Source organism: Corythoichthys intestinalis, chromosome 16, assembly GCF_030265065.1.
Source record: "Corythoichthys intestinalis isolate RoL2023-P3 chromosome 16, ASM3026506v1, whole genome shotgun sequence".
In the NCBI taxonomy this organism is placed as follows: Eukaryota; Metazoa; Chordata; class Actinopteri; order Syngnathiformes; family Syngnathidae; genus Corythoichthys; species Corythoichthys intestinalis.
This window is the reverse complement of record NC_080410.1, coordinates 5,846,493-5,871,500: the sequence shown is the minus strand read 5'-3', so window position 1 is coordinate 5,871,500 and position 25,008 is coordinate 5,846,493. Positions and strand designations below refer to the sequence as shown.

At 39.0% G+C, this 25,008-nt stretch overlaps 2 protein-coding genes across 2 annotated transcripts in view; both read left to right on the top strand.

Annotated features, from left to right (window-relative positions):
- Positions 1-276: 276 nt before the first annotated feature.
- On the top strand, positions 277-21,872 carry angptl6 (angiopoietin-like 6). The gene is made up of 7 exons (XM_057817111.1): positions 277-448; positions 7,201-7,662; positions 11,200-11,337; positions 11,430-11,622; positions 17,910-18,103; positions 20,652-20,922; positions 21,591-21,872. The coding sequence occupies exons 1-7, from the start codon at positions 422-424 to the stop codon at positions 21,773-21,775; spliced, it is 1,470 nt and encodes a 489-aa protein (XP_057673094.1). The 5' UTR covers positions 277-421; the 3' UTR covers positions 21,776-21,872.
- Positions 21,873-22,119: 247 nt separating this feature from the next.
- LOC130904364 (uncharacterized) overlaps positions 22,120-25,008 on the top strand; it is a 34,597-nt gene continuing 31,708 nt past the window's right edge. The window contains exon 1 of the mRNA XM_057817085.1: positions 22,120-22,227. Within this exon, the coding sequence (XP_057673068.1) occupies positions 22,179-22,227 (49 nt within the window). The 5' untranslated portion in view covers positions 22,120-22,178. The remainder of the gene's footprint in view (positions 22,228-25,008) is intronic.

Below are 25,008 nucleotides of genomic sequence, written 5' to 3'. Positions count from 1 at the left end.
GCCTTCAGCAACGCCACTTTTAGTAGTAATACTGTATATTTATTTATTAATTACTTTTTTTGTGTGTTTATACTAAATTTCTCACAAATACAGTACAGCACAATATTGACCAAATATGTTCAGACTGCAGATCATTGGAACTGTCTGTCAGCCTTGAAGAAAGAGACTCATCCCAAAACTCTTCCAATGTGAATGCAGGAGGGAGGAGGTGTCATTTTGCTCACATAGATACTTTGTAATTAGCCTTCTCCCTCATTCAAACATCCTGTACAGGCCGTGACCTCAGCGCGCAAACGAGGGGCTGCAGTAGGAGCTGCCGAGCGTCATTCTTCTCCCTCTCCCTGTGTATATCCATTTTCCCTTTGTCTGAATTCACATAGAGCGTCAGGGAATTTGAGGGGGATTCTGTGGAATTCTGGAGATGCAACAACAACCAAAACATCACCAAGTAAGTATTAAACTCAATAAATACCATATGTTCAATAACGTTCAACGCAAGGCAGAAAGTATTTATGCTGCAAAAATTTTTTTTAGTATAGAACTGAAAATAAAAAATATTAAACACATAATTAATTTGAAGTTTATAGAAATTATCGTCGTTTAAAAAAAATACTTAATGACATGTATTTAATTTCTTATGATTAAGGCTGGGCAAGTTAATTCACTGTTAATGCACATATCAAATAACAGCATAACTGCACATTCATCAAATCACACAGATTCGTTCAATTTATATGACATTCCACTTAAAATTGAACCGCTAAATCCTACATTTGAATTTATTACTATACAAAATTCGATTAATCCCAGTTAACCTCACAGTTGATAATTTTAACTGCGCATTTACTCATTATCTGGCTTGGATGTCTATCGCCGTCAATGGCAGCCAATGAGTTATGAAACTTTGTTTCCCTAATATGGCGTTAGATTTAAAATATGTGTGCTAATTACGCATTCTAAATCCATGATTATAAAAAATGCGACAAATCACAATCTCATAATTAAAATAAATAATCATTGAATATCGTACACAATGAAATGTATATATTTTTTTATTCCAATGAGTTTATCACTAGTAGATGCCCAATCTATTTAAAATAGGAGGGCTGAATGATGTATGTTCATTCACTGCCAGCTAGGGTTGCCAACTAACTGATTAAAAAATAAAAAAAATAAAAAGGACACTTCATTGATAGAGCCTGCTGGTCCGATAACCCTTTAATTATTATTATTATTTTTTTAAAGTGACTTTTTTTATTATTGTTATAATAATAATTTTACTCAAAACTGAATTAGGTAAAAATTTGAGTGATATGAGCGCATGGAAAAACAAATTATCAGCAAAGTATTTTTAATACAAAAATACTGGAATAAAATTAACATCTGTCCTGCTAAATTTAAAACTGTATAATTTAACCCTTAAGGTCTAAAGCATTTGTGTGTGCGTTTTTGGGCGTTTGTTTATTTTATGAAATGCGAACATAAACTCTGAGGTAAACTTTTTCTTTTAACGATAACAATTTCGCAAATGACCACTCCAAATATAATGTGCAAATAGAAATGGAATTGTATAATTTGTGTTCTGTCAAATAGTGAAAATGAAAACAAATTCCCATCATTTTGAACATGATTTTTACCCAAACTTCACTCAAATATCTTATCTCCCACTCTCTTACGTTACCTTCAGTTTTCTTCATGGCTAGCGACAGTACCTTGACCAATGAGATGAATGGAATTGTCATTGTTCTGTCAGCTCATTGGTCAAAAAGCAGAAGAGACGGGGGAATGCATTCCTTGCATGTTCTTGTAAATGTAAAACATAGTAGTGGATTAAGTACTCACTTTTTTTTTTTTTACTTAAGTAAAAGTACAGATACAGGGGCAAAAATACTCAAGTAAAAGTACAACTATCTCAGGAAAAAATTACACAAAAAAGTATTTTCTCCCGAAGCATAAATGTGAGTTACACACAGTATATAAGTGTATCACAAAAGTGAGTACACCCCTCGCATTTCTGCAGATATTTAAGTATATCTTTTCATGGGACAGCACTGACAAAATGACACTTTGACACAATGAAAAGTAGTCTGTGTGCAGCTTATATAATAGAAATAATTTATTTTTCCCTCAAAATAACTCAAAATATAGCCATTAATATCTAAACCCTAGGCAACAAAAGTGAGTACACCCCTTAGAAACTGCGTACATCCCTAAATGACCAAATTCAGTACTGCATGTCATTTTCCCTCCAAAATGTCATGTGACTCATTACAGGAATGCTGTCAGCATTGCTGCAGAGATTGAAAAGGTGGGGGGTCAGCCTGTTAGTGCTCAGACCATACGCTGCACTCTACATCAAATTGGTGTGCATGGCTGTCACCCCAGGAGGAAGTCTTCTGAAGACACAAGAAAGCCCGCCCGTCTCATCATACCATAGGACATTGTTCCAGTAATCCATGTGCTTTGTTGACATGTCTTCAGCAAACTGTTTGCGGGCTTTCTTGTGTGCCGTCTTCAGAAGAGGCTTCCTCCTGGGGTGACAGCCATGCACACCAATTTGATGTAGAGAGCGGCATATGGTCTGAGCACTAACATAGTTAATTGTGCGTAGTTTCTAAGGGGCGTACTCACTTTTGTTGCCAGGTGTTTAGATATTAATGGCTGTATTTTGAGTTGTTTTGAGGGGAAAATAAATCAACTCTATTGTATAAGCTGCACACAGACTACTTTTCATTGTGTCAAAGTGTCATTTTGTCAGTGTTGTCCCATGAAAAGATATACTTAAATATCTGCAGAGATGCGAGGGGTGTACTCACTTTTGTGATACACTGTAGATATCTGAGCAAATATTCAATTCATTGAATACTCAAATTTATTTAAAAGTGTGTAGAATTAAAAAAAACAACAATAAAATTGTCTGGACTGTAAATAGAAGCTTAACAAGCAAAACTCCAAAACTTAGCTTAATGGTAGATTGCAACCGACTATCAGATGCATACCCCCATCTACTGTTTAGGAGTGTGTAGCACCCATCTGCGGGCGCGCTGCTCTCAGTGTAGGTTTTTATCAGTCAATATGTTGTGCACCATACACGTCTTCGTTCGTACAATAAATAAGATATTTTCGAGTTTCATGATAATACGGGACAAAGCGTATTCCTTGAAAGCTCAATACGGGACCCGTACTTTTGTGTCTGAATACAGGACAATTCCGTTTTTCAAGGGACAGTTAGGAACCCTGCAGCCAGCCCTCCCACTTCAAATTGATTGGATGTCAATGGCAGCCAATGAGTGCAAATAATACTTGGTATTCGCATGTGAACACCTCTAAAGTGCACTTTTCACATGTCAACAATGTGTGACTGTCAGGTTTACGACGTTGACCGTGCTTGTTTTTACAAATATCCAGCTGACTGCAACATGGAGCTGTTGATTCTGTAAACAATGTGTTGTCTTGCTTTGTTTACTGGCTGGTAAATCTCTGCCACTGTTGTTTGTTGTCACTTTTAAAGGGAACATGTGGTCAGCAGAAGCCATGCGAAAGTGTTGAATACTCAAATCTTTTTAGTTTAATAAACAAAACAAAACGTAGCACAGTAAATTGCCACAATTGCTCACATTCTTTCCTGCTAATGCTGGTGTCACACAGTGTTGCGACACAGCAAAATCAGCAGTGTTAGAACAAGTTCTGTGGCGTTAATTTGAGCCACTAGGTGTTTGCGGTGTGAAACAATAACTAAGATACCGTATTTTCCACACAAGTAGAAGGCGCCCCTTCAATGAATGGCCTCTTTAAAAAAATGTTCAAATATAAGCAGGGCTGTCAACAGACTTGCAGGGGCCAGGGGACAAGAGACCATTATAGGGCCCACCACCCCTGCCCACCCCTGCCACCGGCTTGTTACGACAACATACGCAGTACTTTTAACGCTTTGCAAGCAATGACAGTGTAAATTTTCAAATGATTTAATTTGAGATGGACAGTTAAATATAACAGACCGTGATGTGATGTGACACAATATAAACAAACAATTTCTATCCATTGTCCTATGTAGGCTACAATACAATACAACTGAGAGGGCTATGTCAGCCTGCTAAGCAACAAAGCAATATAACTAAACCACACATACCGTTTGCTATAATACACAGTGGGTTGTAAACCCAAGATAAATCCTGCTGCCGGACCCGAGTCTGTTCAGCCTCGCGCACCTGCTCCCCACAGACTAACATACTGTATATCCCTGATCTTCCATCACCCTCTCTCTCATTGGCTCAACACGAGCAGCATGTCTTGTCATACTACAGCTCAATAGGCTACAAGCGGCCGGCAACAGACTCAAATCGGGCCTTGGTCACAGTGATCGCGAATGTAAACGTTCAGTGTTAGCGGCTGTTCCAGTGTTGTTAATCTTACTTTAAAAAAGTAATTTATTACAGTTACAAATTACTTCTCCCAAAAAGTAATTGAGTTAGTAACTCAGTTACTTGAATGTAAGAGGAATTAGTGACTTGGCAAAGTAACTGGGTTTTTCTTTTTTTTCCAATTAAAAAAAAACAAAACATTGGCCACACTTCAAGTTCAATATTTTACCCTAAGCTTAACTAAACACCGGGGTATTGTGGATACTGCGATTACTAGATAGTAACCTTTGCTATGTTTGGAAGTCATTTAATGTTGTGAATCAACCTTTGAAGTTGTTAAAATTGCTCCCGCTATTGCATTAATTGCCTTCTGTCTACTTTCTACACATGAAAGTTTTAAAACTGTTTCATCATTTAAAGAATTATTCAAGTCCAGATTTTGCCGATTTAGGAGTATTTTAGACAAAAAGTTACTGAGGTTCGCTAGGAAGGTTCTCCACAACAGCCTTTCTGAGAAGTCTACTGCTTTAAGATGGCGGCTGTTTACTAACACCGGCAAGTGTATCATTTTGGATCTACTTCTCAATACATTTGTGAACGCCGCCGAGTCTGTCATTACACATCTAGTTCATATACAGTACATGTAATTTCTAGCTTAGCATCATGTGGGCGTGGTTTGTAGGCTATCGGCTAAAGTCAGGTATTATTAGAGCCACCTAGCCTGGCATCGCGTTTTCAATGACGTCACAACTCCCTCTTTCCCACTCCCGCTCTTATCTCTCCGTGTCTTGAAGTGTCCAACATGCCCGCTCTGTCCCGTCAAAGTTGTCATCAATCTAGTCAGTGGCGCTGCCGTTGTCTGGCAGCTGCGATTGACGTCATCACTTGGAATTAATATCTCAGTATCTATAAAACGATAACAGCACAAATGATTTTTTAAAATTACATTCTTTAATATATAAGTAGAACTTTGTCTGTGTGTGCGTGTGTGTTTGTTACCAATGGACCCCGAAACGGCTGGGCGGAGCTTCACGAAATTTTACACAGTAGTACTTTTATATTTCTGGGAATCTTCTTCGATGAGTTTGATCTCTGTTGGCCTCCATTTAGTGCGGAAAACTAAACTCGAACGAACAAAACTCCAAAAATTTGTATAGAAAATCCTCGATTGTGGGCAAAAGATGCGTCTCTTGCTACGCAATGTCGCAGTTGGCTTTCAAATTTTATAGTTTTATGTACAAATTTAAATGTGCTGTAATGATACATTGTGACTTTGAGTACTCCACAGGAAGACTGGATTTAAAAAAAAAAAAAAAAAAAAAAAAAAAAAAGTAAAATCTTCAGGATTATTATGAAGGGATTAATTTCAGCTGGATATTAATACTGTAGCAACTCTTATTATGTGTAAAGCCCGAAATGGTTCATGGGTAGTTGTGGCACCCATGACTGAGAGTGGTGGTTGAGTTGTTAGCTTCTGGTGTTTTCTGCTCAAAACAGGCACTGTCTTGGACTCGTGCGGTATATGAGGCTCAAAAGCAGCAAGTGTGAAACACAAGCAATTTGTTAAAATGAACTCAGCCGACTAATTAAACCCCTGCTAACTCGAAGATTAAGCCTAATGTCAAAAAATTTTGAACTTCCCCTTTAAAATAAAGACCTAGCCGTTAAAATGTTGTCTATAAAAGTTGTAAAGCAATAAAACAAACAACAAAATGGATTAAATGAACAAGAATCCTTCAAAGTATTTCATAATGGGTCAAAATTATTTTTCAAACAGATCATGTGACTAGCACATTAGAGACGGTCCTTTGCTTTGCTTAGCCAAAACTACATCTGAGGAGGCAAGATGGATATTTAGAATTTCTATAAACCCAAGCTTTCAAAAGCTTCAACAACAACGGAGCTTGAGCCGAGGATTGAACACGAACAGTGTGAAGATGTACAGTGGGGCAAATAAGTATTTAGTCAACCACTAATTGTGCAAGTTCTCCCACTTGAAAATATTAGAGAGGCCTGTAATTGTCAACATGGGTAAACCTCAACCAATTGGTGGTTGACTAAATACTTACAGTATTTGCCCCACTGTATACGTCCTTCCAGACGGCAGCAAGCTGAAAAATTTGTGCGCTAGGTGTGTCACATTTCTCACAATGGTGACAGTCTTGCAAGTGAGGCGGGTGGTGTAGATATCCTGCAGGGAAGGAAGTGGAGCATTGATGATTTTGCTTGCTGTGTTTACTATAGGTTGTGGACAGGTGTCTTTTATACCGATAATGAGTTAAAACAGGTGCCATTAATACAGGTAACGAGTGGAGCCTCGTTAGACCTCGTTAGAAGTTAGACCTCTTTGACAGCCAGAAATCTTGCTTGTTTGTAGGTGACCAAATACTTATTTTCCACTGTAATTTGGAAATAAATTCTTTAAAAATCAAACAATGTGATTTTCTGCTGTTTTTATTTCCACATTCTCTCTCTCATGATTGAGGTTTACCCATGTCGACAATTACAGGCCTCGCTAATCTTTTCAAGTAGAAGAACTTGCACAATTAGTGGTTGACTAAATACTTATTTGCCCCACTGTATATGCATACAGTTTACATATTGCTGACACTGCTTTTTGGGGTCATCAACATGTTTTGCACACCCTCCCTCAAAAGTCAAACTCCGCCTATGAGTGTCACTTATTGCCAGACTACTTGAGAAAACAGTAACATTCAGATTTTAACTCTTGGAGATTTGCTGGGAATCATTTTAATCATTTTTTATTATCATTTTTAAAAACAATTATAATACAGTCAATTATAGAAGTCATAATCGTGTTCTGTCTCCTCATTCAAAGATGGAGCACACACCAGCAATAGGACTGGTTCTTTTCCTGGCATTAAGTCTGGACCTGCTACAGGTCAATGGCCTGGGATCTAATCGGGAAGCCACAGAAATACATCCACCGACTTCCTCAGACATCAATGCTGGCCGTTGCTCCTACACGTTCATCGTCCCCCAGCAAAAGTTATCCGGAGCGTTGTGCTTAGACATGAAAACCGCCGCCAACCAGTCGGAGGTAGTCGCGCTGCGGGCCGAGTTGAAGCGGCAGCAGGATCAGCTGGAGAGCCTGCAGAAACTGCTGGAGCACGAGGGCAGTTTTGTCACCGAAATGAGAATCCTGCGCAAGGAGAGTAGCAGCATGAACTCCAGGATCGCTCAGCTCTACAGCCAGCTCCTGCAGGAGATCATCCACAAGAAGGACCAGACCTTGGAGCAGCGCAGGGTGGAGAACCTCCTGCTTAATGCCACAGCGCATGTGAGTACAGTCAGCCCCACTTATTTGTAATTCTTCATTCACGATTTGTTCTTTCTTCTGTCAACTGTAAAATCCTAAAATGCTCCAAAGTGACACCAGAGCATCGTTTCATAGGGAAGTAGCAGTTGGTAGTCGGGATGTCCTGATGCTGATTTTTTACTTGATCTGATCCGATTTTTTCAAGACATGTTTCGCTGTTACCGATTGGATACCAATATTTTTAGACCAGTAAAAATAATGCGAAAAACATTTTTTTGTATTAAAGTGGTTCCTGCTGGTACATCCTCAAGAAAAACTGTTTACAAATATTACACAATGCTATGTTACTATCATTAGTTTCTAAAGATAAGGAGTCCCACTCAGCGAATAAGTTTACGTGTAGTTTACAGCAGCGGAAAATCATGATGGTGTTGAAAACATGTGAAAACTGGATCGCATCCGATCTTCAGACCAAATCCGAAAATATCGGGAGCCGATACCGATACGGAGTATCGAATCGGGACATCACTGGCTGGTAGTGTTCCACTTGAGACCGGTCTTGTTTTAATGACCAGATTTTGACGTCATGCCTTGACTTCAGTTCTGTTACGTTTGTGCCCTAGTGTGCATGTGTGGTTTATCCGCTGCTTCTTGTATCACACACCTGTGCTTCATTGTCTCGTTGCCCTTTATCTGTGTATTTAAGCTCCCAGTTTCTGTTCACTCCTTGTTGCATCTTTGTCGGTTTCACGTCTATCCCAGTGTCTATATCTCCGTCCAAGCCCTCGTTCCATATCAAGTACCGTATTGGCCCGAATATATGACGGTGTTTTTTGCATTGAAATAACACTGAAAAAGAGGGGGTCGTCTTATATTTGCGGTTTAGACATTATACCCATTCACGACGCTAGATGGCGCCAGATATCATTGAAGCGATGTTCTGTCATGATATATCTCAGCTACTCTTTTTAGTTTAGTTTATTTTATTGCAATGTTTTTCCTTATTCAGATTTGTTTCAAGGCTACAGTTAGTTAAACTTCACTTTGATGGTTAATGCAGTTATTGCAATTTTGTTGTTTTGTCACAATAGATTGGTTTATTTACATTTCAAAAACCAGAAGCCATTCATTTACGAATGTGATTGCACTTTAGTTTACATATTTAAATGTTCAGATATTAAGATTTGAATGAGGCAAAATAAGACGTTTTTTCTCTCAAATACATTGGTATAATCATTTGTTTCGGATGTACTGTAATTATTTTCTGTATAAAAATTAATTTGGTATTCAAAAAGTCTTTTTTCAAACTTGAGTCTTGAAAAAGAGGGGGTCATCTTATAATAAGGTCTGTCTTATATTCGGGACAATACGATAAGTTTTGATACCCTTTTGTTCATACCTTGAGTTTTGTTTTGCCTTGCTATTTTGGATCCCCTGGACTTTTGTTTGAACCTTGTATTTTTGTTACGATTATTAAAACATTTTTGGGTTGACCGCCACATTGAATCGCCTCCACGTTTCCCTGTATTTGGGTCCACCTCTTTCATGCATCCTGACATTTGAAGGTTTTGGTCTTGCCTCAGTCTTGACTCGAAGGGGCTGTTTACATGGTGACGCTGCGACATCAAGAAGCAACAATTGTGTTGCGGAATTGTCTCACCTTTACCTGGTGACAGAGAAAACGGAAGGCGAAGATGAAAACTTCTGATCCTGGCTTCCAAAGCGGAACGATTCGATTGCGGCGATTGCTCCGCATGTATGGATGCTCTTGCTCATATGACGTCAGCACTCGCACGCGTCACTTTGGGCATGCGCAGTCGCTACTAAAAAACATTCAAAACACCAAACATGGTGGAACATCTGCTTTAGTTTACTGTTATTTATAGTATTTTCAATTTAAACAAGTTTTATGTTTCCGTTTTTGTGCCTTTTGAAGCAAAAGCAAAAAACATTTGTACGTCTTTGCTTCGAGTGGGTGGGTATGTTACCTTCCGGGCTGAGGAGGTTGTTGTCAAGGAAGTGCATCATTGGCTGTCGCCTTGTAAAACTGCGCTCCCTCTTGGGCCTGGCATGAATACTACATCGTTTTCACACAGAATTGCGACAGTTCGAATGGAGACGGAACCAAGACGAACCATGTAAATGAAATGTGTCGTATTCTCGGTGCGTCGCTATGTGAACGGCCCCTTAGATTCCATAATTTTAAGATTCAGACTCTTAAGTACCTCAGAAACACCCAAAAGTCCCAGGGAGTGACCCAAAAATGCCCTAAAATCAATAAGAAGTTACCAAAAATAAAGTGGAAGTCACACAAGAATTTCTTCCACCCTATCAACAGGAAGTGTACAAAATAAATGGAGAGTCACCTAGAAATGATGCTAAATCAACAGAAAGGGACAAATATAAACAGAATGTCACCCTAAAATTCAAGAGAACATGACCTGGAGTTCAACTTAAAACAACAGGAAGTGACCAAAAATGAACAGGAAGTGAACTGTAAAGGCCCCAAAAATAAACAGGAAATGAGTTTACCAACCTGCAGGGCAAAGCATCCCCATGCAATTTCTCCAGAAATATTACATTGTCTAGTATTTTTAGTTTCAACATTTCACTGATTTATCAATGTCCTTTTTAATTAAAAAAAATATATAAAAAGTCATTAAATAAAAAAATAAATCTGTTTGTATTAGGGCTGTCAAAATTATCGCGTTAACGGGCGTTAATTAATTTTTAAAATTAATCACGTTAAAATATTTGACGCAATTAACGCACATGCCCCACTCAAACAGATTAAAATGACAGCAGTGTAATGTCCGCTAGTTACTTGTTTTTCGGTGTTTGGCTCCCTCTGCTGGCGCTTGGGTCCAAATGATTTTATGGGTTTAAGCACAATGAGTGAGCATGATGTAACTATTGACATCAACAATGGCGAGTTCCTCGTTTATTTTTTGATTGAAAAGTTTACAAATTTTAATAAAACGAAAACATTAAGAGGGGTTTTAATATAAAATTTCTAAAACTTGTACTAACATTTATCTTTTAAGAACTACAAGTCTTTCTATCCATGGATCGCTTTAAGAGAATGTTAATAATGTTAATGCCATCTTGTTGATTTATTGTTATAATAAACAAATACAGTACTTATGTACGGTATGTTCAATGTATATATCCGTCTTGTGTCTTATCTTTCCATTCCAACAATAATTTACAGAAAAATATGGCATATTTTATAGATGGTTTGAATTGCGATTAATTATGATTAATTAATTTTTAAGCTGTAATTAACTCGATTAAAAATTTTAATCGTTTGACAGCCCAAGTTTTTATTAAATTGTCACTTGCTTTATAAAGAAAGGGTAACTTGATAAAATGAGTTGGTAACACTCCAAATAACAAGTTACCTAAGAGAATTTGAGTTCTGCTACTTAAAATCTTTATTAACTTAGCTTACAGGAACTGGTATGTCCACCCCCCCCACCCCCAGAGCACTTCCTTCTACCATTTTTTTCCCATTTCGTCATGAAAATCTCACCTACATTTTATATGGAATCCCATCAGGCACTGCAGGTTTCCAGCAACTTCAGAGAACTGGAGAAAAAGTATGGCACTCTCACCTCCATGATGAGCTCCCAAAGCCAACTGATTGCCCGCCTGGAAAATCAGTGCCAATGTAAGGATGACTCTCAATCTGATATGGTAAGAAAGTAGTTTGTTCTCAGGTAGACCATAAAAGTAACATTTTTTTACACAGTCATCGTTTCATGTTTCCATTTATTTCCCCGCAACAGGTACCGACGCAGCCGCTCGAAATTCAATCTGGCCCGCTGGTTAATGACAGCTCTGGAATCATGAACCATCTTCAAAGGGATCAAAGTGCAGTGCAGCAAGACAACCCCTTGGAAGAGTTTCGTACTCCCAGCACCCCCGCTAGTCCTCCAACAGTCCAGCCTGTCATTAGCTTCCCTGTTACTAAGACACCAGGTATGTACATTTTTACACTGTTTCATAATTTTCTGCCATATTACAAGTCAACGAATGAATGAATGGATGTTGACGGTGACAGACGCCCAATCTATTCAAAGTGGGAAGGGTGCCAACGAACGAACACCCCACTTTAGATGGATTGGGTGCCTTATCGCCGTCAATAGCAGGTGGTAAGTTTATCTTCATAAGTCGGCTTTATTGTCATCTTCATATGCACATACATACAAAGAAAACAAAATTGCGTTTATCCCTATAAAAGACACATAACGTAGGACTAACATACAGTGGGGCAAATAAGTATTTAGTCAACCACTAATTGTGCAAGTTCTCCCACTTGAAAATATTAGAGAGGCCTGTAATTGTCAACATGGGTAAACCTCAACCATGAGAGACAGAATGTGGAAAAAAACCCAGAAAATCACATTGTTTGATTTTTAAAGAATTTATTTCCAAATCATGGTGGAAAATAATTATTTGGTCAGTACCAGAAGTTCATCTCAATACTTTGTTATGTACCCTTTGTTGGCAATAACGGAGGCCAAACATTTTCTGTAACTCTTCACAAGCTTTTTACACACTGTTGCTGGTATTTTGGCCCATTCGTCCATGCAGATCTCCTCTAGAGCAGTGATGTTTTGGGGCTGTCGTTGGGCAACACGAACTTTCAACTCCCTCCACAGATTTTCTATGGGGTTGAGATCTGGAGACTGGCTAGGCCACTCCAGGACCTTGAAATGCTTCTTACAAAGTCACTCCTTTGTTGCCCTGGCTTGTGTTTGGGATCATTGTCATGCTGAAAGACCCAGCCACGTCTTCAGCCATCTTCAATGCCCTTGCTGATGGAGATTTTCACTCAAAATCTCTCGATACATGGCCCCATTCATTCTTTCCTTTACATAGATCAGTCGTCCTGGTCCCTTTGCAGAAAAACAGCCCGAAAGCATGATGTTTCCACCCCCATGCTTCACAGTGGGTATGGTGTTCTTCGGATGCAGTATTGTTTCTCCTCTAAACACGAGAACCTGTGCTTCTACCAAAAAGTTCTGTTTTGGTTTCATCTGACCATAACACATTCTCCCAGTCCTCTTCTGGATCATCCAAATCCTCTCTAGCGAACCGCAGACGAGCCTAGTTGTGTACTGGCTTCAGCAGGGGGACACGTCTGGCAGTGCAGGATTTAAGTCCCTGACGGCGCATTGTGTTACTGATAGTAGCCTTTGTTACTGTGGTCCCAGCTCTTTGTAGGTCATTCACCAGGTCCCCCCGTTTGGTATTGGGATTTTTGCTCACCGTTCTTGTTATCATTTTGACACCACGGGGTGAGATCTTGCATGGAGTCCCAGATCGAGGGAGATTATCAGTGGTCTTGTATGTCTTCCATTTTCCAATAATTGCTCCCACAGTTGATTTCTTTACACCAAGCATTTTACCTATTGCAGATTCAATCTTCCTAGCTTGGTGCAGGTCTACAATTTTGTCTCTGGTGTCCTTCGACAGCTCTTTGCTCTTGGCCATAGTGGAGTTTGTAGTGTGACTGACTGAAGTTGTGGACAGGTGTTTTTTTATATCGATAATGAGTTAAAACAGGTGCCATTAATACAGGTAACGAGTGGAGCCTCGTTACACCTCTTTGACAGCCAGAAATCTTGCTTGTTTGTGGGTGACCAAATACTTATTTTCCACTCTAATTTGGAAATAAATTCTTTAAAAATCAAATAATGTGATTTTCTGTTTTTTTCCCCCCACATTCTGTCTCTCATGGTTGAGGTTTACCCATGTTGACAATTACAGGCCTCTCTAATCTTTTCAAGTAGGAGAACTTGCACAATTGGTGGTTGATTAAATACTTATTTGCCCCACTGTATATGTCCTTCCAGAGGGCAGCAAGCTGAAAAAGTTGTGCGCTGGGTGTGTCACATCTCTCACAACGGTGACAGCCTTGTGAGTGAGGCAGGTGGTGTAGATGTCCTGCAGGGAAGGAAGTGGAGCATTGATGATTTTGCTTGCTGTGTTTACTATACGCTGTAGGGCTCTCATGTTGTAGTCTTATTGCTTCTTCTCTTCTGCGAAGACTTTGTGTGTTTGTCACAGGGGCGCAACTATCCATTCTTGTTAGGGTATGCGAAATGTAAAATGGCGCCCCTTCAATCCCCAACGCCCCACTCGGACCTAACCCTGCAGACACACACACGTAAACGCACACTTTTTTCTTTTTTTGGGTGGCATCTTTACTGCATTTTTAGTATGTTAGTGATAGGACTGCAACTAACGATTACATGTTATAATCGATTAATCGGACGATTGATTAAACAATCTGATGACCGTCACTTTTTTCAATTACCTTCATAATTTAACTTGAACTTGTTTTAGGCATGTTGTAAGTAACAATGAAGATAAAATGGATGGCTGTTTCCTTTAAAAACTGACCTAAAAGTAGTCTACAACTGTGCTCTTTTAAGTACATAGCACTTTAAGTTTTTAATGAAGGTTCTGAGTATAAAACATAAAAATTGTCAGTACACTAATCAGACAAAAGTCCTGTTCATTTAAATTAAAAAAAGTGCTGCTGATTGACTTTTTTTTTTCTTGTGGGAAAAGCGCTGATAGTGTCATTGACGCATTTATTTTCTTTAAACAAACTGAACAACAACATCGAATAAGGAGTAATAAATCAGTTTTCACGTTCAAACGGTTGTTCATAAATTGTTATGTTACAATATGGATCCAAACACAGACTTTGAAATTAGAAGTATTTATTACAAAAACGAGAACAAAGGGAGCACGCCAAAGTAACGCGAGTAAGAAAATACAACTGAGAGAGTACGCTAAGTAACGCGGGTAAGAAAATACAACTGAGAGAGCACGCTAGAAAACGCGGGTCAGAAAATACAACTGAGAGAGCACGCTAGAAAACGCGAGTAAGAAAATACAACTGAGAGAGCACGCCAAAATGGCGTGAATATAACAGTACAAAATTTCAATTACAAAATCCCAATAAAACACAAAAGTAAATGAGATCAAACCAGAACACGATCGAAGAATGTCGGGAAGCACCAAGGGTGACGATGAGCACACAGCGGTAAGCAAAGCAGGTAACAAGCAAATGCAATAGTCCGACACTCGCAGACGGTGACAGGAGTCCTTAAATAATGAGCGCTCCAAATGTGCCACAGGTGTGCAGCACAGCCCCGCCCATCCAGCTGCATAATGTGCTGGAAAGGAAAGAAAAGAACTGAGAAGGCACATAAACATGACATAAATACAATCCAAATCCAATTTCAAAGCACACTCTCGTATGACAATTTACAGTGTGAATGGAAGTTTGTGTTGAAAGGAGACTGCTATATGAATGGGTTTTTGTGGTTTCTTTATAAAAAGAAATGAGACAACTTTACTATCTAACAATAACTCAAATGCTAATATGCTTCTCTAAAACACAATACAAACAGACACTCAAGACACTGATTAGCATAATTGCTAACTAGTTTAGCGCTCTGTGCTTAGTAGTAACATCTCATCAACAAAGAATACAAACAATACAATTGGCCTGATTTACTCTAATCTGACAGAGGCACACTGAACTCCCAACACTTCGTAATACTGTATTATTGATTCAGAAATCAAACCTGAGTGTAGCACTGAACTCTCTCTCTCTAGCTCTAGTATTCACTGCTGCTCGCGCAACCTCACTTTACACACAAACAAGGACCCAAACCAGCAGTCTCGTTATGTTACATTCGTTGGTGTAACATAAATGTCACACCAACGAATTTGTTGCCATAGTTGTGCACTCCCTGTAGGTGTGGCATGCTCTCCCTGTGTGTGTGGTATGACAATATAAAGACATCAAAGTGATCAGTTGTGTGCACATATGATAAGCACACTGAATAAAGAAGTGTTGTTCAACTCAAGTCTCGGCCTTACATGTACTTAGATAAAGGAAGTGCAGAACAGTTGACAACAATCCATTGACTTTCCTAATGCAGAATTTAAAGGTGCAAGTTTAAAAAAAAAAAAAAAAAAAAGTAGTAGTATTTCGACTGTGACCGGGCATGATCAAAGGGGGAATTCCTAGTGATGGCGCCACTGGTTTGTCAATTCCAACAAGGAACTGAAAAGTTAGTTACAGTTAGAACTCTACAATCATGCAAAACGTGCCAGTAACATGATCGTTGATTAGTAATGTATAGTTTATCATTTTGAAATTAGCTTCATACGTGGACATCACATTTTGTGTCATGTAGGCCATTATAGGCATGTACCGGTATGAATTTCTGACTTGGCAGCCACCCTTCGCAAACATGTTTTACCTGTCGGTTTGCCCTCCTCCTCTAAGCCGCGGCCGTCCGTAACCTTTCTGTAGCCGAAGTATTCCCATACCAGCGATTTTGTTTTCTTCAATGGGGGAAAAAGTTCAGAAGCTTCACCTCGTCCAGTGTAGCACAGCTTACTCACTGACACTGGGCAACAACCGTTGGGGGAGGGTTGAGCCTTACAGCTGCAAGAGAGGATTTCTCCCTGCATTTTTGGGACATAAAAAGTAGCTAATACCTCAGGGACGGTATAATGGAAAAATTTTGCGTTTTTGACCACGGTATACCTTGAAACTGGTAATCGGCACATGTCTAGACACAACATTAATTGGTATACATGTGTGCTCTATTTGACCCAAAATTTGATGTCAACATATACGCACGTGGGGTTTCAATTATCAATTTAAAGTTATATTTATATATCATCTTTAATTGTGATTTTTTTTTTTTAATCTATTTTTTTTATGGATAATTAAACATTAATATGAATAAACACACAATTAAAATAAATTAAAAAAAAGAAATACTCTATGGTTGTGGTTGATAATTGATACACAAAATAACATTTATAACATAATAATATATGTATATTTTAAAAATAATCCCTTTATTTAGTTTAATAAAATAATTCAGATTAGAAAAAAAATCATTAATTTTTTTACGGCACAAGGGTTGCGGGGTGTTGGAGCCTATCCCAGCTAAATGGAATGGCAGGAGGTTGAAGTTATTTTTGAACAAATGAATAAAGACAGTATTTGCAGTTTTATACTTTTGTTGTTCAGCTATTTAAATAAATAAATAAATAACTGAATATTTGTATTTTTATTTATAAAAAAAAAAAAAAAAGATAATCAATCCAGTGGTACCGCTACTTAGGAATTGAATTGGTTCTGGAAGTAGTTTCGTAACTTGAAGTTTTCCATGTAAATGCCCTAATCTGTCCCGAGCCCCTCAAAATTCAGACCTAAATCTTTTATAAGGCATAAAAATGCATCAAAACATGTAAATACATGTTACAATTACATTATTCCACAATCAACATAAATTTAGAGTTATGCATAATGTAAAGAAAACTAGAATAAAGAAAAGTTATTACACTCATGTAAAGCTGTCGGAACAGGGGAGCCAAATGAAGAGGACGGATACACACAAACTCATTCAGTAGAGGTCCCTCTGAGTCAATTGGATGCCAGGAACGCTAGGCAATAGCTAATGGCAGAGCAGCTATAAGAATCTTCAGTTTCAACGTTCAGTCAACTCTGGGAGGCATACTATATTTTTGCCTTTCGTATCCTGCAATTTCTTCTGTTACGAGAGGCACTATTTTCCCGTTGAGGTGTGTCTTAACCTGAAAATTATGTAGAGACGTTCCTAAGTAGAGGTACCACTGTATTTTAAAAATGAACATATAACAGAATATATACGATTAACTAATTGCCACCCATTGATTGCGATAAGTGTCCAATTCATTTAAAGCGGGAGAACTGGCTGTGAACTCTCACGTTTCAGTACTATTGACGGCGCTAGATGTCCAATTCATTTTGACTCGGAAGGGCAAATGAACATTGTGCTCATTCGCCCTGCCAGACGAAATGGAATGGACGTCCATCGCCGTCAATGAGTTCCACTTATAATTGATTGTCTTAATGGTTTGGTCTGAATACCATCAAGCCACAAATGCCTATGGAGTCAGCGACCTCCGTGCTTGGCAGTCTTATCTGTCTGGGAATGCCAAAACAATGTCAAAAAGCAGAGCGAGCTTCTTATCTAAAGGTTTTAAATAAAGCAGAAGAAGCACACCTATTAACACATTGGCCTGGAATTCACCTTGGCATGAGTTGTTGCTTTATGTCTATGTGCATTCCCACATACCAAATTCTTTATCGCTTGTTACTCAATCTTCATGGAAAAGCAGATTCTGACATTGAAAAACAAAAATCCGAGCTGGCTTACTAGTTCCTTGCAACTCAGGGCCGTGGCGGGACTGCCAACACGTGCTGGAATCTGGCGAGACGACCAGCGGTATCTACCTGCTTCGCTTGCAGAGCGCCAACCGACTTCTGCAGGCCTGGTGTGAACAGAATTACGCTCAGGGAGGTTGGACGGTTATCCAGAGGAGGCAGGACGGCTCAGTTAACTTCTTCAGGACCTGGGAACTGTATAAGGTGACGTGACAGACAAGTTTTAAAGCAGTGTTTTTCAACCTTTTCTGTGTCATGGCACATTTTTACATTGGAAAAAATCTCACGGCACACCACGGACCAAAAATGTTCCAAAATTACTTTCCGTACAGTACACTGTATTTAATTTAATTTAATTTAATTTAATTCTAAATAATTTCTCAGTATTTATACTTAATCAGTGTGAAACTTGAGCCTGGTTAGATGAACACAAAGCCGATATCCTGGAAGAAATATTCTTCAACAGCTCTTCGTGAGAGAAGAAGATTCGTGGCAAAAAATGGTACTGCAACCAGGATCAAACTGTTAAAGCACACAACATCCCCTTTCTTCCCCTATGGGCTGCCAGATAAGTTCTTAGCAATGGAAAATAAAGCTGTATCATACAAATGTTACATTTCAGTCAAAAACTAGAAAATGCAATTTATGGAGAGATTGAGTGTGTAGCTTTGCTGTGCTGGTTGGTATACTTGTACAAGTACACGTACCTGTGGTACAAGTGCACGTACCTGTGGTACAAGTGCACGTACCTGTTGTACAATTGCACGTACTTGTGGTACAAGTGCACGTACTTGTGGTACAAGTGCACGTACTTGTGGTACAAGTATACGCAAGTACACGTTACATAGTACATGTGCGCATACTTGTGGTATAAGGTCACGTACTTGTAGTGCAGGTAACCATAATTGAGTACAATTAAATACACGTTGTTGTATACGAAAACATACTTTTAGAAAAAGTGCATGAAGTATAAGCGTATCCTAGTCTTATTTGTGCAACTTTAAGTTAATTAAGCCTGCAGAGCTCTGGCAACCTGGAAGAAAACAAAGAATATCTCATAACTGGCTGAATGGTGTTGTAAACATGAAATCTAAACAATCATGTCAATGCCACTCAAACATGAGCACTCATATGCAATCCTCCCAGTTTAAATTAATTGGACATCCATCTTTGTCAACAGATGGCAATTTATTAATAAATAATTTGTTTACAAGAATTACAGAAATTTTGCACAGCAATATTCTAATAGACTGTGACGTTTGCAGGACAAGTTTTTGACAGATTGTCCGAAGCAATGCAAACAATAAACATTGTTTATTTTTCCATATTGGAATTGTTGTATTGTAGAATATCGATTGATTTCCTGATCTGTGTATCGATAATTGTTTTATTGCTCCCCATAAAGTTGGCCCCCCATCAGACGCAAATGTATAGAAAATTTATGTCATTCGTTTGTGCTGAAAAAAGTTGTTTGTGTTGCTATCGTTATTGAGACATTAATAAATCTCTTATCAATCTGAGATCCACCAGTCCCCCATTTTGATTAAAAATGGTGTCAAGATTTGTGCTACGTTTGTGCTCGAGATGAGATATTAATTTCGAGTGATGACATCACCCAGCCCCCATTTATTGCAAAATTGACCCGAAATGGTGCCATTTGTTTACGCTACATTTGAGCTGTAACAAAAATAGAAGTCCAATCGATTTAAACTGAGAGCATTGGCTTTAAATACTCATATTTGAGTGTCATTGTTATTGTTTTGATTCTGTGTTTAGTGTCTACAATGGATGTCGTGCCCAATCACGAGATAAGTTATGGTGTTATGGTGTTATACTTGTACAGCGCTTTTTCACCTTTCTTTTATGTCTACGTCCAAGTTGCTAGTGGTGTGTAAGCTTCTTAAAGTAAGGTTGCAGAAAAAAGGTTGCACGTAGTATAAGTAGTAAGTCTACTTATACTACGTGTACTTAATTGTGCTCAACTACGGTTACTTGTACTACAAGTATGTGTACTAGTATGTGCTTTTACTATAAGTACATGTTTTTGCATTTACCATATTTTTTGGACTATAAGTCGCACCTGAGTATAAGTCACACCAGCCATAAAATGCCCAACGAAGAGGAAAAAAAACATAAATTGCACTGGAGTATAAGTCTCATTTTGGGGGGAAATTTACTAGATAAAATCCAACACATAGAACAGATATGTCATCTTGAGAGGCAATTTAATATTAAAATACAATAGAGAACAACATGCTGAATAAGTGTACAATATGATGATACATGATGCATGAACAACGAAATGCGAATATAATGTCCTCACCAGGACGCTACAGCTCAGTCCTGGCTATACAGCGAGCTAAACTCCCAAATGACGATGCTGGACGTCGGTATAATTTGCTGAATCAATTTAGTCCTCAATACCAAACAGGTTCGCATCAACGCAGATAAATGATAATTAGGTGCTATTACAGTAATGACACAAACGGTTAGCATGCGTTCGCTAGCATTAGCACATCGTTCAAACAACCACACATGGGCTCTAAGTGTTTAAGAGATACTCGTTATCATGAGCCTTGAATTGCAAAACATATCGTATCGTATCAGAATGTACCCAGAGGTTCATTTCACTTTCAAAAGAAGCATTTACTGTAAATAGTGTTACCAGAATTTTTTAAAACTTACTTTTGAAATGTTTATTTTTTGCAGTGAACACATACTGTAGCGACTTAACAACATGACTGTTTTCCAGCAAGGTTTTGGGAACTTAGATGGAGAGTACTGGCTTGGCCTGGAGCACCTGTACTGGCTGGCCAAACAGGGCAAATACAAGCTGCGTGTGGTTCTGAACGACTGGCAGGGCCGTCAGGTGTTTGCAGAGTACGACAGCTTCCGTCTGGAGTCAGAGAGCGACTGGTACCGACTGCGCTTAGGCCAGTACCGCGGCAACGCCGGGGACTCGCTGTCATGGCACAACAACAAAGCCTTCACCACTCTAGATCGGGACAAAGACGGCTACACAGGTTCTCGTTCCTCCAATGCAGTACTTCTCAATTATTTTCTGTTACGCAACCCCCTCACAAAGACGTTAACATTCTGCGCCCCCTCACTCTCTGCCACCACTGTAAATAGTACCATTTGTCTAAATATAAGTACACTTCTGTAGAACATTGTCCTTTTTTATATTAAATGAAAAAAATATACATCAACTTATAACTTTATTAACATTGTTTTGTCTGTATACTCTGTAACAGAAAAGAGTTGAGGCGCATCAATTTGCCTGAATAAAAAGTCACATCCAAACTGTAAAAATACACTAAGCGTACCTTTTTTGACCATTTCATACTGAAAAATAAAACTTAATAAAATAATTTAATAATAATTCAAATTAAGCGACAGTGTCATTGGACAGATGGACGGTTTTTATTTTTGCTGCAGGCAGTATCAGCTCCTTTGCTATGGTGAGGGGTTATTTTGCACTGAGCATGCTAACAGTGCATGCTGGTTTACTGCTGTAACAGTGACAAAGAGGGACGATTGCTGGCAATATTCGGCACCTTTTCGCTGAAAAACGATCAACCGGCTTATCAATGTGATCAGGGTCTAATGCCCCCTGCTATTTGAGAAGTACTGCTCCAATATTCTGCACCATTGCGAATTTGGTTCCACAGTGTTTTTGCTGTGTCTGCAGGTAACTGCGCCCACTACCAGAAAGGAGGCTGGTGGTACCACATGTGTGCCCACTCCAACCTTAACGGCGTGTGGTATCGGGGCGGCCACTATCGTAGCCGATACCAGGACGGTGTATACTGGGCGGAATTTCACGGAGGCTCCTACTCACTCAAGCGTGTCCTCATGATGGTCAAGCCAGTATAGTGTGTTGCATCACAGCCGCAGAAGGGGAAGCGTTGCGCATACGGTTTCCACTGACATTTGCCAATGACTCAATGTCATGGCCCAGCCTTGTATCTTTACAGAGTACTTCATATTTCCTGTTATGTAAAGCTCAATAAAATTGTTTGAAACGTTACAAAATCTTGCTTTATTTTGAAAAAATGGTATGACTCATGGCAGGTTGCTTCATGTCAATCTGTTTTTAGGTTTCTTGTTAAAAAGGCGTCGGCTCCCTACGTGTGGGCTTGTGCAACTGCAGTAATTTATAAAGGTAAGAACTTCAGGGGGCTGTGGATTATATCGAGCTGAAGCTAGTAGTACTGACTCTGTACTCTAAAGTGTCGTGGGACTCATTTATGTTGCTTTTTTGTTACTGCTTAGAAGGATGGCGCTTGGGATTTTCGTGCTTCTCGTCTTTTGGGCTGTATTACACGGTGAGTGGTGTGACGTAGCAGGGTTGTATTGTGTTGTTGAAAAAGCAATAGTGAAAGGCTGAATATAGATATATTTGATTGCAAAAGTATCGCTACGTAGTTATTTTCTTTTGCACTACCCCAGTTTATCAGAAATTTGATCTCATAAGGTACAGTGTTATGAAAAAGTATCTGGACCTTTTGGAATTTCTCACTTTTCTGCATAAAATAATCAAATGTGATCTGATCTTTGTCAAAATCTCACAGATAAAAAAACTGCTTTAACTAAAACTACCCAAACATTTATGGGTTTTCATACAATGTATCACAAAAGTGGGTACACCCCTCGCATTTCTGCGGATATTTAAGTATATCTTTTCATGGGACAACACTGACAAAATGACACTTTGGTTAGGTTCATACTGCAGGTCTGAATGCAGAAATCCGATTTTTTGCCATATCTGTTTTTATGGCGTGCCCGTTCAGACTGCCTTTGTCCATTGAGACCGTTCAAGTATCACGCATGCGCACTAATTCGCAGTCAGAGATATGCTCAGCAAAGAGACCCGCATGTGCAGAAGCATCAAAACAAGTTACACATGCTAGCTGTATGTCATTCCAGAATGATCATATTTTGATTACCAAAAAGAGGACACGAATAACAGACAATAATCCCCGTTTAGTCTTATATTCAAAGTTTAGATGGACTGATAAAGGGCACACACATGAGCCTTGACGTGTGTGCGTGAAATGATGTGGGTGTGTCAGTTTGCCCCAACTCGGCCATGCGTGCAATAATGAAATATTGCTCATTCGGCACACAGAATGAAAATCGGAAATTGTAAGGCTTATTCTTTGATATTTTTTATGACTGTGGTCAAGCCCGCTTTTTATGACTGTGGTCAAGCCCGCTTCGTGCTTAAAAGCAGAGTTCAAGCTAGGCGCTAATGCCTATATGGCTGCTGTCCTCCGTGCCTCTTGCTCTTTGCTGACGTAATTGCTGAATGAATTCCGATTTGGGAGTCTTGACAGTTCAGACCGCCAGTCACGTACTGAAAAAATGTGGCCCAGATCGGATTTGAACCACATATGAAAGTGACTCAGATCGGATTTGAAATGGTCCACTTCTATGCAATGTGTCCCGTTCAGACCGTCAAGTTAAAGCGTGACTCGAGTTGGGAAAACACGAAAAAATCGGATTCGTGCATTAAGACCTGTAGTAATAACCTAGCCTTTGACACAATGAAAAGTAGTCTGTGTGCAGCTTATATAATAGTTAACTTATTTCCCCCTCAAAATAACTCAAAATATAGCCATTAATATCTAAACCCCTGGAAACAAAAGTGAGTACACCCCTTAGTAAATACAAACATCCCTAAATGTCCAAATTGACTCGTAACAGGAGTGCTGTCAGCATTGCTGCAGAGATTGAAGAGGTGGGGGGGCAGCCTATTAGTGCTCAGACCATATGCCACACTCGACATCAAATTGGTGTGCATGGCTGTCACCCCATGAGGAAGCCTCTTCTGAGACGGGCGGGGTTTCTTGTGTACCAAAAGTGTCATTTTGTCAGTGTTTTCCCATGAAAAGATATATTTAAATCTGCAGAAATGCGAGGGGTGTACTCACTTTTGTGATACACTGTATAATAATGAGGATAGTATGGAAACAATGACAGAAGGTGGAAAAATAAGTAAATGAACCATCACATTAAATATTTTGTGTGGTATTGTCTGAATCTTATACTGGAACTGCGTTCCTGCCCGTTCTGGCCCACTTTCACCCTGTGCAGTACAGTGAGCTTGTAGACCCACTGTACTGTGAACAATCAACAATGTGTACCCGTATGTATACTTGCACATACTGGAAACGTAGCTCGTTGATTCTGTCCAAGTTACGCTCAAAGGGAACTCTAGGCTATACGCTTGCTTCATGAGTAGCTTCTGGCGATGGAGGACTCTGTCTATGGTGGCCACGCTGACTCTGTCAATGCCTACAAAATTGGTGTCACGTGTCTTCAAAAGTCACCGCGTTTAACCCTTTAAGGTCTGGGCCTATTTTGTCTGATTTTGCATGTCTTTGAAGTTGCCTTTATATTTCAAAGAAAGAATTGTTTACGATGGCCTGGTTTGGTCCCTTTTTTTGTGACACCTTGAACTTCGTGTCCAAACTGTTGTTTCCTTCACTGACCAATTATAAATCATCATTTTGGGCCCAAAAAGACCAAAAATTCCAAAATTGTTTTGTCAAAATTTTTAATATTGATGTCCAATTGACAACCAAACATGCGTAACGAACCGTTTTGAAACTTTGCAATATTTATTCAACATGTTAGGATGAACATTCAACCAAAAAAATTTAGAATAAATAGTCTTATATTTGACAATTCAACATAAACAACAGGTATAGCCATAGGCGTTTTTTGCCTTTATACATGCTCTAGTCAAAACAGGTTATATACAGCAGACCAAACAGTGAAGAACAGTGAAAAAATATATACCATCTAACACAAAAAGTGTTTAGAGGCCATCTCTTTATGAGCTTAGGTATTGCGGCCCATCACCTGATGAAAACTATGTACACACAATCAAGCTTCTTGAACACACATTTATATACAGAAATTGAGAATAGTGATTGTGGGAATATATATATATATATATAAAACATTGGGAAAAAAAGTATTTTCAAAAATATTTACAATAAACTAGTTACATTTTTTTCAGGCATGCCACTCCAAAAAGCAGTTTCGTCCTGGAATTAGACACAGGGCTACATCACACTGCCCACACTTCCATGGGGTGT

Bases quoted from the DNA above. Each gene is read 5' to 3' on its own strand.
- angptl6 (XM_057817111.1), top strand. From the start codon at position 422: ATGCAACAACAACCAAAACATCACCAA. The intron at 11,338-11,429 runs GTAAGAAAGTAG...TCCCCGCAACAG, and splicing joins ATGACTCTCAATCTGATATG to GTACCGACGCAGCCGCTCGA. The intron at 20,923-21,590 runs GTTCTCGTTCCT...CTGTGTCTGCAG, and splicing joins GGACAAAGACGGCTACACAG to GTAACTGCGCCCACTACCAG.